The 15,981-nt window shown below is 44.8% G+C and overlaps 1 protein-coding gene across 2 annotated transcripts in view; it reads right to left on the bottom strand.

Annotated features, from left to right (window-relative positions):
- Positions 1 to 15,981, bottom strand: part of SVEP1 (sushi, von Willebrand factor type A, EGF and pentraxin domain containing 1) — a 1,018,759-nt gene that overhangs the window by 835,566 nt on the left and 167,212 nt on the right. For both annotated transcript variants that reach the window (XM_086962106.1, XM_086962105.1), the window contains exon 2: positions 3,640 to 3,895. In XM_086962106.1, the coding sequence (XP_086818232.1) occupies positions 3,640 to 3,895 (256 nt within the window). The remainder of the gene's footprint in view (positions 1 to 3,639; positions 3,896 to 15,981) is intronic.

Here is a 15,981-nt window from a genome sequence, read left to right as displayed (position 1 = left end):
ATTATTTGCTTTCAGGCACTTTTCCCTACCATAGCGACGTATGCGCTTTTGGCAGCGATACTGATTATGCTTTGACCTAATTTTCTCTCAAATAGGATTTTTCCTACATAGAAGTGAACAATCACCACTTGAATTCCCTAATAAAAGCCTGGAATCTAACAAAAAGTTTATATTCCTTGAAAAGCTGCGACATCCGCCCAGCTGTATTGCACGAATGACCATCCTTGCCCTCTCCACTGGCAAGTTTCAGGAGGCTCAACTGTCCTGATGAAGATCTAAAACAATATAGATCGAAACGCCGTCGACCTACCCAAGGAATTTCACTTGTACCATTGTATATAATTGTTGTGTGTTTTTATCCTTGTTGTGTGTGACAGTTCGTTCACTTTGATCACCTATGTCACGTCCTGCACCGTACTATTCACCTGAGCACCTGCAATACAGTGTATATATATTTTTATATATTGTTATGAGAAAAGAGTAAAAATAAAAAACTCCAAATTTTTCCTACTACCAATGCTCCCTAGCGACTTATTAAATACTCGCTAACACCCTCTGTTTTCTTTAAAGGACCGCATAAGGCCTACTCCGAACCACTGTTCTATAAAATTATCATTCTACCCCAGGTTCTACTGTATGGGGTTCCCTTGTATATAACAAACATGACAAATGTCATGGCTCATTTATTTCTTAACAAAGTATTTTTTATGTAAGTAACTTTTAATTGATTGTATTGTCTTTTATGGTTTTATAATCAACATAAAGACTCTATGATGATGTTGATGATGATGACTAACACATTTTTATCACAGTCACACAGCGCCATTGTACTAATGTACCATAAGCACAATAGCTTAATTGAGCCAACTGCGCATATGCAATAAGCCACATACTCAAGCCTTAAAAAGAATCAGGTGGCAGCCATGGATCTGAGTGACAGTTGGCACACCTATGGAATATATATTAAAGCTAATAAATATTTCTAATTTTTTTAAATGAAAAGTTCATTTGAACGCAATAGAAGTATTTGATAAATTGGTACAAATGTGTTCAAACGGTTGTCTGGACAATTATGGAATAGCTACGTGTCTCATTTGTTCGAATTTTCATAGGTCAACGTGTTATTTTCTATCAGAGTCAAGATAATTGATTTGCTGCAAAAAGAGGATTGGGACAGCTTTTTTGTAAAGGAACCTACTTCTCATAGATGCATTATCGATTCAAGCCAAACTCATCGAAAATAAGTTTATTGTATCCCTGGCTTACACTTGTCAAGCCCACTGTTCAACCAAAAGACAGAGCAAAGTTTGTTAAAGCATTTACGAGCAAGTGTTTTAGTAGCCGGGCTTATCAGGCAAGCAATAGAAGAGTGGCTATGGGCAACAAAAGCAGCCATAACATCTTGTTGAATTGCCTCTGCTTCGCTGATTGATTTGTATGGGTCGCCACAATGTTAAATATGCGGGATGCTGGATGCGGGATGCGGGTTGCGACCACCAGGGTGGTGTTGCATCCTAATAGGCACAGCAGGACCGCTGCACCTCTGGCGGTCGGTCCCGTTTACCATTACGGTGGCGGGTGGACTTTGTCTGCCCGCCATCCTAATGGGCCCCCAAGTGTTTTCCTTCAGTTTAAATTTGCAGTGGCAGTTGGGGAACAAACTAAATGGAATGTCCGCCACACCCCTTGATCATTCTCCAGCACACGTGGCCAATGTCTTTCTTTCCAAAATATCTTGATGTTATTCATTTTGTATCGGTGCATTTGTGCTCCATAATTAATGTCGATAGGCAATCTGGTTAAAAAACCCTCTGACCTTTGAGGTCTTCTTTGATTTTTCGATGAAAGCTTCTGTTTTTTCCCCAATATCTAGCTTTGGAGCCCTTAGTTGTGCTTCCAGACCCAACAGCAGAGAAAAGAACCAGAAGATGGCAACCATGTCAAGGGGTTTCTACGGTGTGCATCTTATGTCATTCAGCGGTACAAAAGGGGGTGGTGATGCACTTTGCCACTGGATTCAAGCAAGCCGGGCTGAAGACGGCTCGAATGCCAGAAACCGGTCCTCGGAAGCTTGTTTCCGGTCCAGGGAAGACATGGCTTGGCAGTTTGGGCAGGACTGTTCCCATGAGGCACAGTGTCAGACTGATTTGCATATAGCCATGTCTGAACTGGGGTGGCAGAGTGGGCTAAAGAACGGTGATGGATTAAACCCAGATCTTTTGACTGGGTGTGAGTGTTTGATTGATTCAGATGCTCCGTCCATCACCACCCCCTTTTGTACCGCTTTTGGCCACCATAAGTGTGGCAGGGTATGTTCAGACGTGAGTCCCTTGCTCACTTTTTCACTGGATTCAAGCAAGCCGGGCTGAAGACGGCTGGAATGCCAGAAACCGGTCCTCAGAAGCTTGTTTCCGGTCCAGGGAATACATGGCTTGGCAGTTCGGGCTGCACTGTTCCCATGAGGCACAGGGCCAGACTGATTTGCATATAGCCATGTCTGAACTGGGGTGGCAGAGTGGGCTAAAGAACGTGATGGATTAAACTGAGATCTTTTGACTGGGTGTGAGTGTTTGATTGATTCAGATGCTCCGTCCATCACCACCCGCTTTTGTACCGCTTTTGGCCGCCATAAGTGTAGCAGGGTATGCTCAGACGTGAGTCCCTTGCTCACTTTGCCACTGGATTCAAGCAAGCCGGGCTGAAGACGGCTGGAATGCCAGAAACCGGTCCTCGGAAGCTTGTTTCCGGTCCAGGGAAGACATGGCTTGGCAGTTCGGGCTGGACTGTTCCCATGAGGCACAGGGTCAGATTGATTTGCATATAGCCATGTCTGAAGTGGGGTGGCAGAGTGGGGTAAAGAACAGTGATGGATTAAACCCAGATCTTTTGACTGGGTGTGAGTGTTTGATTGATTCAGATGCTCCGTCCATCACCACCCCCTTTTGTACCTCTTATGTCATTCAAGCAGGGACATGGCACCAAATGGTTGATGACTCGACAACGCCCACAAAATAATGAATGAAAAGAGTAAAACAAGACAATTCTGGACCCAACCACTAGGTGGTGGAATAATGTACAGCATGTGAATTCAGACAACAAGATTCACGCTAAAAAACCTGATATATACAAACCCATATTCTCAAGAAGTCAGAAATGATGTTTTTGGGTCAAATTGAAAAGTTCCTTTACGAGAAAAGTAGATGAGCGTCTCAGAGCTCAGAATTGTTGCCTCTGTTCCTATAAAACTTTGGTGCAAAAATGCTTTATCTATCTATCTATCTATCTATCTATCTATCTATCTATCTATCTATCTATCTATCTATCTATCTATCTATCTATCCATCCATCTTTCTCTGTTCCTCTTTTTCCCTTGTCTACGTTTAGTATCTCAACTATTCCTCCTCTCTCTCTCTAGTTCTCTTTCCTTCACCAGCCCTCTTTCTCTCTCTCTCGCTTTTTCTCTCACACACTCTGAATCTTTCTCTTTCTTTACATTCCTCTGTTTCTCTATTTCACCCTTCCTTTGCTTCATTGTAATTAGTTAGGCATTATAAAGTGGTTGCACAAGAGGGAAGGGCTAGGTGATAGAATTGACCAAGGATTGACCAAGGATTTTGTAATTTCTATTGCTCTAGGTACCTTCATGGAGAGCTCTCCGAGCCAAAGCCTCAAACTCTGCGAAGTTGTGCAGCAGGTAGCAATGCTCCTCCTTGGGGTGCGAGGCCATGTCATGCAGCTCACGGATGTTCCCCTGCCATATTCCGAAGGTGAAGATTTCCACACCAAGCTCCCGCAGGGCCATTGCAACAGGCCTGGGGTCGCCCCCATTGGAATAGCCGTCGGTGATCAGGAAGATTACTTTTGTTGAGTTCCCACGGGAGTGGCGGAGTATTTGCTACAAATAAAAGTAGAAACATTATATTTACAAACGTTTGGGCAAAAAAGTACTCTTATGCCAATTGCTATATTGATTTTTTAACTAAACGGGTACCAATGAAATTTAAAACTTCTTCACAATTACAATAAAACACAAACATATATTCATTAAACAAACATAGAAGTATATCTACCAAAATAAAAAGCGGTATCCCATTTAGTAATAATGACAATAATTAAAAGGAGGAAAGAATGAGAGAAAAGGACAAGAGATAAAATAGAAAAAACGGAATGACAGGTATGAAGGAAAATTTCCAAATATGTTGTTAAATTATACGAAGCAAAGATTGTCGTCCATATTAAATTGTACAAATGATCTTCGTCACTTCTAAAATACATGATGCGTTACTATTGGCATAATAGTAGAATGGGAAACCTACATAAGTCAAGGGTATCTAAATTTTTAGAGGATTTGAAAACGTATTTTTAAATGAGTATATTTATAAGAAAGCAAGTCTTAAAAATTAGTTCCTGTCGGCTCTCGAATAAATCGTGAACTCTTGCTTTGATATAATTATCAGTCCCCAGTGAAATAAAATCCAAATGCAGTTTATTATAGGAGCTGTGATTTACTGTGCCTGGCATATTCACATAAAACGTGCTGCAATAAAAGTTCTTAATTCCTCCAGTGTGCATTCATGCTAAGTAAAACATGTAAATAAAGCAAATGAACTCAAGAATGTAAGAACAGGATTACGATGCAGAACAAATGAAGCCAATAAATTAAAGTTATACTAGAAAACATAAAATTGTAGGTGTTAAATTCTTGAAATTACTGCTCCATTTTCCTTTACATTAACCCCTCCCATCTTGCAGGAAATTCCACTACATTTAAGGACACGACACATAATATAGATTTTATATGAAATAGGAAAATCTAGACATGCTTGCTTTTCACTTATGTATTAAAGCCTCTCCTTCTCCAAATCTTACTTTTGGTCAGAATACCGACTGCATCTCGGCACAGATGTGTGTGCTGAACAAGAAGCAACCATTACAAATAAGCAGTTTAATTTGAGCCAGTAATTGCCAGTGGGGCGCACGGCACTCATGGTTGGCGATCAGCACTTTTTTTTTCTTTCAACATTCCGAGAGAGTGAAAAAAAAAACAATGGGTAAAGAAGGAAGAAGAGAAAGATAAAAACCGTCACAAAGGAGAAAGCCGGAACCTGGTGCAATCCTGAGATAAAGGGACATTGGGTGTCAGATCGTCGATTAAAAAGGCATGAGTTGGATTCCAGACTACGCAGCCTTGGTATTTGATGCACTGTTATGTAATAGCCCTGGCCGCTGACTTCTGAGCAGAGCTTCGGGCACTGGCACTCATTCTTTTACAGATTAGGCACTCCCTGTGTATTCAAACACATAGGTGAAATGTCAGCCTACGTCTTCCGAGAGAGCTTAGTGTTTACCTTTCTATCTCTGACTTCAAAGTGAGGGGATTTATGTGACAATCTTGCTGGATATTCTGTGTAGAAGGAGATTTTTGTTCTAGTACGCAACAGCGTTTAACCCTTTCGATGCTGATGACGAGCTCAGCTCGTCATCACCCACGGGTGTCGTGTGCTGATGACGAGCTGAGCTCGTCATGACACCAGCAAAATGGTAATTCCCAGCACAGGAGGGGGAAAACGCCTAGCAGCCAAGGTGTTAAATGAACTGTGCAAGCATTTCAGAATATATCAGAATTAGGAATGGACAAATGAAGCACATTTTTTGTTAATTCTGAAGTGTGTTGGAAACAAATAATGTAATATGATCAAACCAACGCAATACACTAGGCCAGTGGTTCCCAAACTTTTTTGACCCGTGGCTCCCTTGACCTAATTGGCAGTTGGCCGTGGCTCCCCACCATTTTTTTACCGGCGCACCGCGGCGCACACTTTGGGAACCACTGGTCTACATGAAGAATCAAGCCTAGACGTGATGAAGGATTCAGAGTAGCCATCACAATTTAAAACTTTATTTGCAATCACAAAGATCTTATGAAGTACATCGCAATGCATACAATACCATCATAGAGTAGCTGAGGGGCTGGCAGGTAGCTGTGCGCCAACCAGGGCAGACGGGACTGATTTAGGGAATTAATGAATTGGGAGAGTATAATACACTACATCAGCGCACCCTCGGTGCCCGCTGTGAGTTATGTGACTGTGTGTGCCTCAGCTGAGGCTTGCCCAATTAATGTCCAGTGCCTGTCAGTGTTCGCGAGTCAGCTGACTTTATTGATTAAGTATTACCTTTCCTATTTAACTGCATGTCTGCAAATGTGCACAGGACTATAATAAAATACTTCCTCGAAAAGGCTTGTTTAATATCATGATTGCACATTTATATAACAGTACGATCTTACAAGGGCATTAGTTTAGTGCGCCTCCATTTCTGGTTCTTCGGAGCAGTTTAAAGATCATCTTGTAGTTTCTTATTGCTCAGACGGCTGTAATTTCTGATATTTATATGTTTGCCTAGTTTTCTTCATTGCTTGATTTTGATTGGGTGAAAGTGTCACTCATAGTCGTTCAAATTCACTCATAATTACAATGAAATCATGAAAATGTCACACATAACAATCTGAAACCTTGGCAGCTATGTAAAATGCACACCTGACATTAGGTGTTATCACAGAGCCCCCGCCCTGGCCGGCCTTATCTGCACAGTCAATGGAGTCCAGTAATTAGCAGCTCGTTACTGAGGCGGCAGAAGCAGGCACGGCGCTGGGGCTGATGAGCACAGCCCTGGAGCCATTCATATGCAGAGGGCGAGGGCTGCGATCAATTGACCTGGCAGCACAAAGGAGGGGGAGGACTTTCACGACCCACATCCTGCACGGCGTCGCGGCGCCCCTGGCTTCTCATCACGGCGCACCAGGGCGCCGCGGCGCACACTTTGGGAACCACGGCACTAGGCGATGCCATGTCCACACATTGTTTATGCTGTGTATTTTTTTTATTAGCTAAGTATTATGTGCAAATGTAATAGTCATTTCAATTGAAAATGTGTGATCTGTAATGGAAGTGTGCTACCACACCATGTATACTCCACTCTACGCCATTCCACTCTACTCAGACCACTCCACTCATCTGCACTTGACTCTGCACCACTCCACTCTACTGCACTTTGAGCCTCTGCACTCGCCACTCTGCACCACTCCACTCTATGCCACTGCACTCTACGCCAGTTCACTCTACCCCTCTCTAGTCCACTCTGCACCATCCTACTATATGCCAATGCAATCTACGCCACTCTTCTCTTCACCACTGCACTCAGCACCACTCCTATCTAGGTCACTCCAATCTACTCTGTATAAGTCCAATCTACGGCCCACCACTCTACGCCACTCTGTAACACTGCATTCTACACGCCTGCCTTCTATGCTAATGCACTCTACGCCTATACACTTTACTCTGGAACACTCAACTCTAAGCCCCTGCACTCTATGCCAATCCACTCTATACCACTCTAATCTACTCTGCATCACTGCACTATATGCCACTGCACTTTATACCACTTAACTCTAAGCCATTATACTCTACCCCACTCTACTCCGCGCCACTGGACTCTACCCGTCACCACTCCATGCTACGCCACTTCCCTCTACTCTGAAACAATCTACTCTATGCCACAGCACTCTATGCCATTCTGCTCTACTCTATGCCACTCCACTCTATGCCACTGCACTCTACACCACTCTCCTCTAAACCACTGCACTCTGCTGTACTGTGCTCTACACCAAGAGTTATGTGACAACAAATGATGGACGGAATACTGCATAAATCAAACATTCATTCCCAGTAAAGAGATCTGGGTTAAATCCATTATTCTTTTGCTCACTGCGCCACAACTGTTTGGACTCAGCCATATGCAAACCAGTCTTAACCCTGCTCCTCATGGTAACAGTGCAGCACCAAGAGTTAAGCAGCACAAGAGTGGTGGCGGCAGCATACCGGATAGTGATCAGTAGGAGTTTGTGAGGAGGAACTCACCGATGTATCCCCATGGGCGGTTAAACCCAGTTGTTCATCAAAGGATCGAGCATGTCGGTCTGATGTCAAGAGTCCCGATCCCAGCTCTGAAACTCCATGCCGTCTTTCAGTGTTCATGCAGGGAGCCAACGGTAGTCAAGACCCGGAAGGGGTTGGACATAACCCGGGAAGTACACACAGGGGACCAATGAAAAGCGGAGGTTGTGTGGAAGAAGGCGCGTCGGGTTGGAAAGCGGAATCAACGGTGAAGACGCCAGTGGAGGAGACGGAAACCATTCAACGGGACCAGACCAGCGTGCGAGAGCTCCGGAAAGAAGACGGCGCCGAAGAGGAATCGGACGAACCGTGGTGTGAGGACTAGTGGAGTCCCCCGGAGGATGCTGGAGAGCGGCCGTGACTCTGGAGAGTTACGGCAGGGCCGGTGAGTGGGGTGTTACAAAGGACTGAGGGCGGAATACGGAAAAGTGGTGATAGAAACCGATATTCTGATTTAGTGAATGTAAAACTCAGTTATCCTGACATATTGTTTCTGAATCTAGTAGACGTAACTGGTGATCCGTTTGTATTTTGTGGCACTCATACAAATCCTTTAGGGGATATTGGTTTATTTCGTTACTGTAAAGTCGATTACGCATCCAAATAGGGTGTGGTGATCAAGATCCTTTGTTTTAAACCTTACGCAGAACGTGTCAGCTTATGACTATTGTAGACTCCATCATTTTCAAGTTCTCTTTTTATTTTGCTAAATCACTCGATCTTCCCCAGAACCAAGCACTGTGTGGTGTGGTGACGGTATAACCCTGTACATCCTCTTAGGACTAGTGTTCTGACAGCCCTTTCTTTTCCACTTCTTTTATGAGCCTCCGCGGAAATCCTGGGAACTCCAAAGACGAGGAGCCTGGAGACACACCTTTAACAGCCCTCCTTCGAGAAGAAGAAAAGCCGGAAGACACTCAAACTGACTCACGAACCTTTGTTCCTCAATCTGTTATTATTAAACAACCTATTCGAAATTATCTTCAGCCTCCACGCTTGTTTATCCGACCTGCGCTCCCACAGAGTTATCATACCCTTTTTACCCTGTGGCACAAGAGTGAGGCCTACAAATGCACTCACCTTTTAAATGTTCCACTGCTGTGTGCTTAATTCACCCTTGGCCTACTTCAAACAGATGTAGAGTGCTGTGCAGCACAGGAGCAAGGACTCTGCTCTGGATGCATGTGTGCCTTGTATGCATACAGTTCAGAGATAGAACAGTACTGCACAGTACAGGTATGGTTAGTGCATGTACTGAGTGTATGTATGCTTGCAAAGAATACATTACATAAGAGATTCAGTGCTGTGCAGCGCGTGTGCAGCAAAAGCATTTGCTGGGTGTAGGTTTGCTGGCAAGAAGTACAATACATGAAGGGTATAATGTTGTGCATTGTTCACATGGTGAGTGTGTGTACTAGCAGTGTGTGTGTGTTTGCAAATAGCACACCACGGCACAATATAGAAAGCACACATTACTGTGCAGTGTGCACAAAGTGATTGTGGTTACTGGATATGTGTGTGCCTGGGGTGACACAATACATTGAGGTGAAAGTGCTGAACAGTGCGTGTGCTGTGTATGTACACTGATTGCCAGTATGCCTGCAATGATACATTACATCAGAGGTCTTCAATCTGTGGGGCGCAACCCCCAGGGGAGTCGCGGAGTCCTGGGAAGGGGGTCACAGATTCTTTCAGAGCTTGCTTTACCTTAACCCTAAGCGCCATACCTGCGCATTTTAAAGGTTGCCGCAGCGTTGTGCTCACGACGGAGGCCTATTTCACACAGAGGGGTGAAAAACATCAAAGCCTCTTTAACAAGCAACCGGTCTTTTAAAGACCTGTGAAGTACTCAGGTGTGGCTTTGTGTGTGTCTGTGAAGCTGTTTCAGCTGGGCTCACATACAGAAGGGGGGGGTGGCTGGGGGAGGAGGCTGCAGCCCTTTGAGTTCAATGGGAGTTGGGCGCCTGGAGCTGTGGGTCCCGCCAGTAAAGCACTTGAAAGGTCCTCTTCCCCCAGCCCCTGCGACACGTCCCATAAATCATTGGTTCAAGTCTCAGGAGCCCTCATACCTGGCGGCTGTGCGGGGGTAATGTGCCTGAGAGTCTGTTCTTCACTGTGAGATGTTGTTACAGCCTGTCTGCCCCTGCCCCCAGCAGGGAGGCACAGAAATGCCCTCCCATGAGAGAGGAAGAAGGAAGAAGAGGCAGAGTGATACTGACCCCCCTCCCCATGAGGATGTATGGATGGAAGGATGAAAGGGTGGATGGATGAAGGATGAATGGATGTGTGAAAGGGTGGGTGGCTGGATGAAGGAAGGATGGATGTATGGATGGATGGAAGGATGAAAGGGTGGATGGATGAAAAATGGATGTATGGATGGAAGGATGAAAGGGTGGATGGATGAAGGGTAGATGTATGGATGGATAAAAGGTTGCATGGATGAATGATGGATGGATGTGTAAAAAGGTGGGTGGATGGATGAAGGATGTATGTATGTATGAAAGGGTGGATGGATGAAGGATGGATGTATGTATGAAAGGGTGGATGGATGAAGGATGGATGCATGGATGGAAGGATGAAAGGGTGGATGTATGGATGGATAAAAGGTTGAATGGATGAATGATTGATGGATGTGTGTAATCTGGGTGGATGAATGATGGCTGGATGGATGGATGGATGGACTGAGGAAAGGGTGGAGGGATGAAGGATGGATGGATGGATGGATACAAGGTTGCATGGATGGATGAATAATGGATGGATGTGTGAAAAGGTGGCTGGATGAATGATGGCTGGATGGATGAATGAATGGGTGGATGGATGAAGACTGCATGGAATGCATGAATGGAAGGGTGAAAGGGTGGGTGAAGGATGGATTTATAAATGGAACGATGAAAGGGTAGATGGATAAAGGATGGATGGATGAAGGATGATAGGGTGGATGGATGAAGGATGGATGGATAAATAAAAGGTTGCATGGATGAAGGATGGATGGATGGATGTGTGAAAATGTGGGTGGATGAATGATGGGTGGATGGGTGAAGGATGGGTGTATGGATGGATAAAAGGTTGCATGCATGAATGATGAATGGATAAGTGAAAAGGTGGGTGGATGAATCATGGGAGATGGATGGATGGATGGAAGGGTGGATGGATGAAAGATGGATGTATAGATGAGGCATTTGCTAACTTAATGCCCTGGCAACCTCAGTGCACTTTACTAGGGACTTACTAGTAAGTCAAACATGCCAATCATGGAAACACCATTTCATAATACAATTTACAATAGGAGCACTTGCACTTTAACACTAAACAGCAGTGAATAAGTGCGCAGAGACACTAAACCAGAAAAAAGAGTAAAAACTAGGATGTCAGAAAGGAAAAAAACAGGGGAAACATGCCAAAAAATGCCAGATCTAACAGGCACATTTATGGTTGTCGATAGTTGTTGATGATGAGGAGTACCAGTTTCTAGAAACTTTTGTCAGAAGGGGGTCCTAACGCCTAAAAAGGTTTGACAAGGGGGTCTAGGCATCAAAAAGTTTGAAGACCTCTGCATTACATGAAGGACCCTGGGTTCCATTTTGGGAAGACATGCAGTGTATAGGAACCCTCCCACACAAATCTTTTTACTACTTCATTCCTGTGAGCTGGGTGGGATACACTGGAGGAACAAAGAGATAGACTCCCACTTTACACTTCAAAAGAATGCTCTTTGATTCAGTGACAGTTCACAAGGCCTGAACATATCTCAGGAAAGAGAATGGCGCTAAGAGGATTAGAAAGAGTGCGACTGTTAGCCCAGGATTAACCCTTTGATTCACATATCACTGTAGCTGACATCCAGGTGTGAACTCTTGTCCCTCCAATGGCCTCTATTGTGGGTCTATCAACTTTTTAGACTCTCCTGCTGTGAAAGAGGAAAGAAAAGAAAGGAAAGTGTACACTTCAAAATAAGCAGAACTCCAACATAAAACTTTAAGGACTCAGACCCTAAATTACATTTAGTGTCTGGAAATGGACAATAATAAGGAAAAGTTGAGACCCAAATATTTATCATCTGCCAAGCAGCCTGACAAGCTTTGTGAGAAAAGAAAGCTCTGCAAGACTTCTTCTAGTGACCAGTTATGGGGGCCAAGGCCTCCTAGTCTCTCTGCTGGGTGAGAGGACATCACTCAGGGAAACCAAGACCACCTGCCCTGGAGCCTGGAGCACCAGCACCTGCCAAGACCAGTGTGTCCAATGAGGAAGAGGAGAGCTTTAGAGAAAGCGCGTTCCAGTGGGGAGTCCCCCAAGAGGACTCCGTGTGTGAAGTGTGAGGATACGGCTGTTCACTGATCAGGTTGTTGCCTGTGTGCTAAAGTGATTCCATGACCCCTGTATGCCAGGAGAACCATGTGGGAAGGGCCAAGCCCATACTGCCAGATTGAAGTGACCCCGTATGCCAGTGGGTGCCACAGTTGAAGTGATTGCGCCAAAAAGTGTGCCAAGACTTGTGTGTGCATTAGCAGCGATTGGAGGAGTCTGCACTTTACCCGCAAGTAACGTGGCATGCCCGGAGGTCAAGAGAAGCTGCCGGTACTATCTTTGCCAAAATTTCAGGCCGGTGCCCAGGAAGAATTGGAGCTGCAACTGCAGTTCAAGCCCACACATTGAGTTCTGCTCCTGACTGACCCCAAAGACATTGGAAGGATGCCGAAGAGGATGTCGCACAATCGCCTGGCTCCAGTTGGGAGTCAAAGAGCATCCCCTGCCATGTGGTGAAGACAGACGTACCACATCTACGAAGGCTGGGAGCATCTCTGATCACTAGGGAAAGCCAGTAGCACTGTTTGGGAAAGCGCCTGTGCCTGGAAGGTGCTGCTCCATGTACCGCAAGCAGCCTGACTTTTCCGAACAACACCTGAACTTGCAATTGGCAGCGGTTGGGGCACCCGCTGAAATGCTGAATGTTTCCATGCAGCAGGAGTAGGTAAGACTTGAATCAGCCTGTTAGGCACTGGGGGACTCACTGAGAAAGGTGTTGGGGCACCATAGACACGTTTGACTAGTTCCTAAGATTGAAAGAGAAACTCTTGTGCAAGGCCTACAAGAGTCTGTTGCCTGCATGTGGCCACAAGTGAATGGGGAATAACCCCGAACAAATTATAAGTGAGTGGGACAGGGACTTGCTAGCGAAACACTAGAAACCCAACCTCAAGGAGATTGTGTAGCTGCTTATGAATGTTGTAATTTTTTTTTAATACTTTTTTTAATTGTTTTTACATACACATAAACGTACACATAAAACATACACTTCTCATGGAAAACTCGTTACAGGGTTTCAGCCAAGGCTCGCTAAATTGTGTAGTGCAACTTTACAGATTTTTCCGTGCAAGGTTGACCCCCTTATCCAATTGTCCCCTTATTAGGTAGGGGGGGTGTGAAGGAGGAAAGAGAGAGAAAGTAGAAAGTATGAAGAAAAGATATAATACGTTTGCTATTCCTGCCATCGTCTCAGCTCCCTAAAATGGGGGTATGTTGTACTAGGCTGGTGGCTATGTGTTGGTATTGTTTATGGTGGGTCATAAGTGTCCAGGTATTTGTCTAGGGCCTTGTGCAGTTGCTTCCATGGTGATTGTTGGAGGGCGGTTGAGTCAGCCCCCCTTGGATATGTCACCCAGTTGAGCCACCCCTTGAAAGGTTGCCTTGGATGCGTCTTTCCATTTGGAGAGAACTATTTTAACTGCCGCTGTGATTAGCAGGTCCACTAGGTCTCTGTCTTGTTGTGAGTCTAGCTCAGTGGTTAGGAATGCAGTTCTGAGGGAGGCAAATTCTGGTTTGATTGTACATCCTAGTGTTTTGTTTATGAATTTGAAAATTTTGCCCCAGAATTCTCTGACCCTGGAACAGTGGTATAGTAGGTGTGCAAGGTTGCCCTTCTCCTTGTCACAGTTCCAGCAAAGGTCGTTTTCTGTGAGCCCTAAAGTTGCCAGATGGGCTGGTGTCCAATAGATATTGTGAGGTAGCCAGAATTTTGTTTGTGCTAGTGTTGGGGTTATTTTGTTTATTGTGGGCGAAGACCATAGAAATTGACGTTCTCTTTCGCTGAGCGTAGTAAGTGACACAGGAGCCTTGTGTTGTCGTGCGACATGCACGTCTTCAGGAATCCTACTTGTGCATTGCATATTAACTGTGTCAGTACTCTGTTCAGTCTTGAGGCCAGTATTTTCACATAGATTTTACAATTTACATTGATTAGTGAGATAGACCTACAGTTTTGGGGTAACTGTGTGTTTTTGCCTTCCTTTGGGATTACTACTATGTTTGCTTCCGACATGGTCTGGGTCACCGCTCCTGCCTTGTCTTGGTGGTTGAAAGTTTTCCTCATGCTAGGGGTCAGTAGGCCTAGAAATGTTTTACAGAATGCAGCCGTGTAGCCATCCGGGCCCGGGGCCTTGTTGTCCTTAAGAGACTTCACTGCCCCCTCAATTTCAGCTTCGCTTATCTCTTGCCCTAGGATGCGTTCTTCCTCGTCTGTTATCTTTGGTAGGCTTAGTCTTTCCAGGTACCCTGTGCATCCCTCTTCATCCAATGACTGGTCTTTGTTGTATAGGTCCTGATAAAATTCGCTGAATGATTTGAGTATCTCTTTGTGACTCATGTGTGTGATGTTTTTCGAGTCAGTGATTGATGCTTTTGCTTGTGTTTTAAGTGAGAGGCCAGAATCCTACCTGCCTTGTTTGCTTCACAGAGGTTTATTGCCTTATACTTGTTTACCTACAGTCCTGCCCTTTCGCTCAGGATTTTATTGAATTCGTATTTCCTCCTTGTGAGCACTGTTAAGGTGGTGTTTTTCTTTGTTTCTGTGATGTGGGCTGTTTCTAATCTTTTTATCTATTCTTCCAGTTGGTCTAGTTGTACTTTTGCCCTCTTATTCATTTTCCCCTTAATCTCTATTATTGTGCCCCTGATTATAGCCTTAAGTGCGTCCCATATGGACCAAGGGTCCATGTCCGGTGTGTCATTGAGTCTTATGTATTCTTTAATGTCTTCTTCTATTTTACTTTTGTTACTCTCATCTTTTAGGACATTACTGTTGAACCTCCATCTACATGGCCGATCCTCGTTGTGCCGTCCGCTCAGCAGTAGGCTGATGCACGAGTGGTCTGAGATAGTCCTAGCCGCTATGTCTGAGTGGTCTATTAAGTGGGTGTGAGTGCTTGATATTAAAATGTAATCTATTCTACTGTAGGAGTTGTGAGGGTTGGAGTAGAATGTGTAGTCTCTGGCTACTTGGTATTGTAATCGCCAAGGGTCCTTGAGATTGTATTTGTTGCAGATGTTCTTAAAGGTGACCTGTGTTTTGGGCGGTAGAGAGTTGCAGTGTGACTGTCTGTCTAGTGTATGGTCTAATGCTAGGTTGAAATCACTTACCAGGACTAGTAATTCAGTCTGGGGGATTGTCTCCAGTCTCCTCGAGACCCCCTCCCAAAATTCTGGGTCGTCTTTGTTCGGCCCGTATATTTTAGCCATATGAAAGGTCTCTTCCCCTCTTTTCAGCTGTGTGATAAGTATCCTCCCTGACTCCTTCCATTGTTGGTCCACTATGTTAATGGAGTTCCTAGCCACCAGCGTAACACCCCCTGTTTCTTCCCAGATACTGGGGAGCAGGCCATCTGGGTCCTTGAGATTGTATTTGTTGCAGATGTTCTTAAAGGTGACCTGTGTTTTGGGCGGTAGAGAGTTGCAGTGTGACTGTCTGTCTAGTGTATGGTCTAATGCTAGGTTGAAATCACTTACCAGGACTAGTAATTCAGTCTGGGGGATTGTCTCCAGTCTCCTCGAGACCCCCTCCCAAAATTCTGGGTCGTCTTTGTTCGGCCCGTATATTTTAGCCATATGAAAGGTCTCTTCCCCTCTTTTCAGCTGTGTGATAAGTATCCTCCCTGACTCCTTCCATTGTTGGTCCACTATGTTAATGGAGTTCCTAGCCACCAGCGTAATCACCCCCTGTTTCTTCCCAGATACTGGGGAGCAGGCCATCTGC

The sequence above is a fragment of the Lissotriton vulgaris genome, chromosome 3_1 (assembly GCF_964263255.1).
Source record: "Lissotriton vulgaris chromosome 3_1, aLisVul1.2, whole genome shotgun sequence".
NCBI lineage: Eukaryota > Metazoa > Chordata > Amphibia > Caudata > Salamandridae > Lissotriton > Lissotriton vulgaris.
The sequence above is the reverse complement of the archived record's forward strand: the minus strand, read 5'-3'. Positions and strand labels throughout refer to the sequence as shown.